Genomic DNA, 1,642 nt, shown 5'->3' with positions numbered 1-1,642 from the left:
GCCTCCTTATGATTGTGTTGCGCCTCCTTGTGGTGTAGTTGCGCCTCCTTGTGGTGTTGTTGTGCCTCCTTATGATTGTGTTGCGCCTCCTTGTGGTGTAGTTGCGCCTCCTTGTGGTGTAGTTGCGTTACCTTCTGATGTGCTGACCGTTGACATTGTTCTGTCCCTGTGTTGTCAGCTCACTCGGGGAGGTGTTGGTCTCTAACCAGGATGTCGAACATCTCGTCGTACCGTCACTTCCTGCTGGATGGATTCGGTGACCTCGGTGCGCTGAGGTCCGTCCTCTTCCTCCCGTTCACCGCCATGTTTGTCGTGTCGCTGTTGGCCAACTCGCTGCTGCTGTACGTTGTCGTGTCCAACCGGAGCCTCCACTCGCCGATGTGCATCCTGATCGCTGCCATGGCGGTCGTGGACCTGAGCCTGCCGCTCTTCTTTGTTCCCAGCATGCTGCTGAACTTCCTGTTGGGCTGGAGGAGCATCTCTCTGAGTGGCTGCTTGTTGCAGATGCACCTCCTTCACTTCCTGGGAGCGCTGCAGTCCACGCTGCTGGTCTGGATGGCGCTTGACCGCTACTTCGCCATCTGCACGCCGCTGAGCTACCACCAGCGGATGGCGCCGCAGAGGTTCCTCTGGTTCGTGGCCCCTCTGGTGCTGAGGAACGGCGTCATAGTGTCGCTGCTGGTGGGTCTGGCAGGAACGCTGACGTTCTGCAGGAACGTGATCCAGCACTGCTTCTGCGAGCACATGGCGCTGGTGGAGCTGTCCTGCGGCTGGCCCGCCGTCAACAGCCTGCTGGGGCTCCTCGCCGTCGTCTTCATCCCCGTCACCGACTTCCTCCTCATTTTCGCCTCCTACGTTCTGATCTTCGGCTCGGTGCTGAGGTCCGGCCAGTCGAGCGTCCGAGCGTTGCACACCTGTGTCACCCACCTGCTGGTGATGGCGGTCAGCCTGACGGTGGCGCTCATCGCCTTCCTATCGTACCGGGTCAGAACCAGCCTCCCAGCATCCATCCGGGTCTTCTTCAGCACCATGTACCTGCTGGTCCCTAGCTGCTTCAACCCGATCATCTACGGCATCAGAACCGCCGAGATCCGGCAGCACATCCTGAAGACGTTGAGGTGCTGCCTTCGAGTCCGAACCAAGACCGGACCTGAACCGACTGAACCCTAGAACCGGGTCCATTTATCTGCTGAAGGCTGAACTCAGGTTTTTAGCTTGGAGACGAGAACTTCAATCACTTCACACGTCTCGTATCAACACATCATCTATCAACACTCTGACCAGACGGACTCCGCTGTCGGCAGTCGGGTCACCACGTCTATCTGCAGCTTCTGGTTCTGACTTCCTGTCCTGAAATGTGGCGCCGCCCTTTGGTCCAGCGTCGGTAACGTCAGTGGAAACATGTTGGACATGATTTCTACATTTAAAATAAAGTATCAAAGAAACGTTTCATCTCTCTGGTTTCCTTCGTTCTGAGTCCTGCTGACAGACGACGTCTCTGAGTTCTGGCTCCTCCTTCATGTGGTTCTGGTTCCACAGAGCTGCACAGAAACATGACAACAGAAACTCAGCATGTACCTAAAGTAATGGACGTTAGTGTCACTAGAGGGCAGTGTGGCGCTGCGACATGTGAGCAGCTCAG

The 1,642-nt window shown here is 56.6% G+C and overlaps 1 protein-coding gene across 1 annotated transcript; it reads left to right on the top strand.

Moving 5' to 3' along the window:
* The first annotated feature begins 210 nt into the window (after positions 1-210).
* Positions 211-1,170, top strand: LOC103373245 (olfactory receptor 52E4-like). Its single transcript, XM_008303094.1, has one exon. It carries the CDS (start codon positions 211-213, stop codon positions 1,168-1,170), a length of 960 nt encoding a protein of 319 aa, XP_008301316.1.
* The last annotated feature ends 472 nt before the right edge of the window (positions 1,171-1,642 follow it).

The sequence above is a fragment of the Stegastes partitus genome, unplaced genomic scaffold (assembly GCF_000690725.1).
Source record: "Stegastes partitus isolate 25-593 unplaced genomic scaffold, Stegastes_partitus-1.0.2 Scaffold1936, whole genome shotgun sequence".
Lineage (NCBI taxonomy): Eukaryota > Metazoa > Chordata > Actinopteri > Pomacentridae > Stegastes > Stegastes partitus.
Note: the sequence above shows the minus strand (reverse complement) of the source record. Positions and strands in the feature narration are given on the sequence as shown.

Coding starts and splice junctions, on each gene's coding strand:
- LOC103373245 (XM_008303094.1), top strand. CDS start 211: ATGTCGAACATCTCGTCGTACCGTCACTTCCTGCTGGATGGATTCGGT.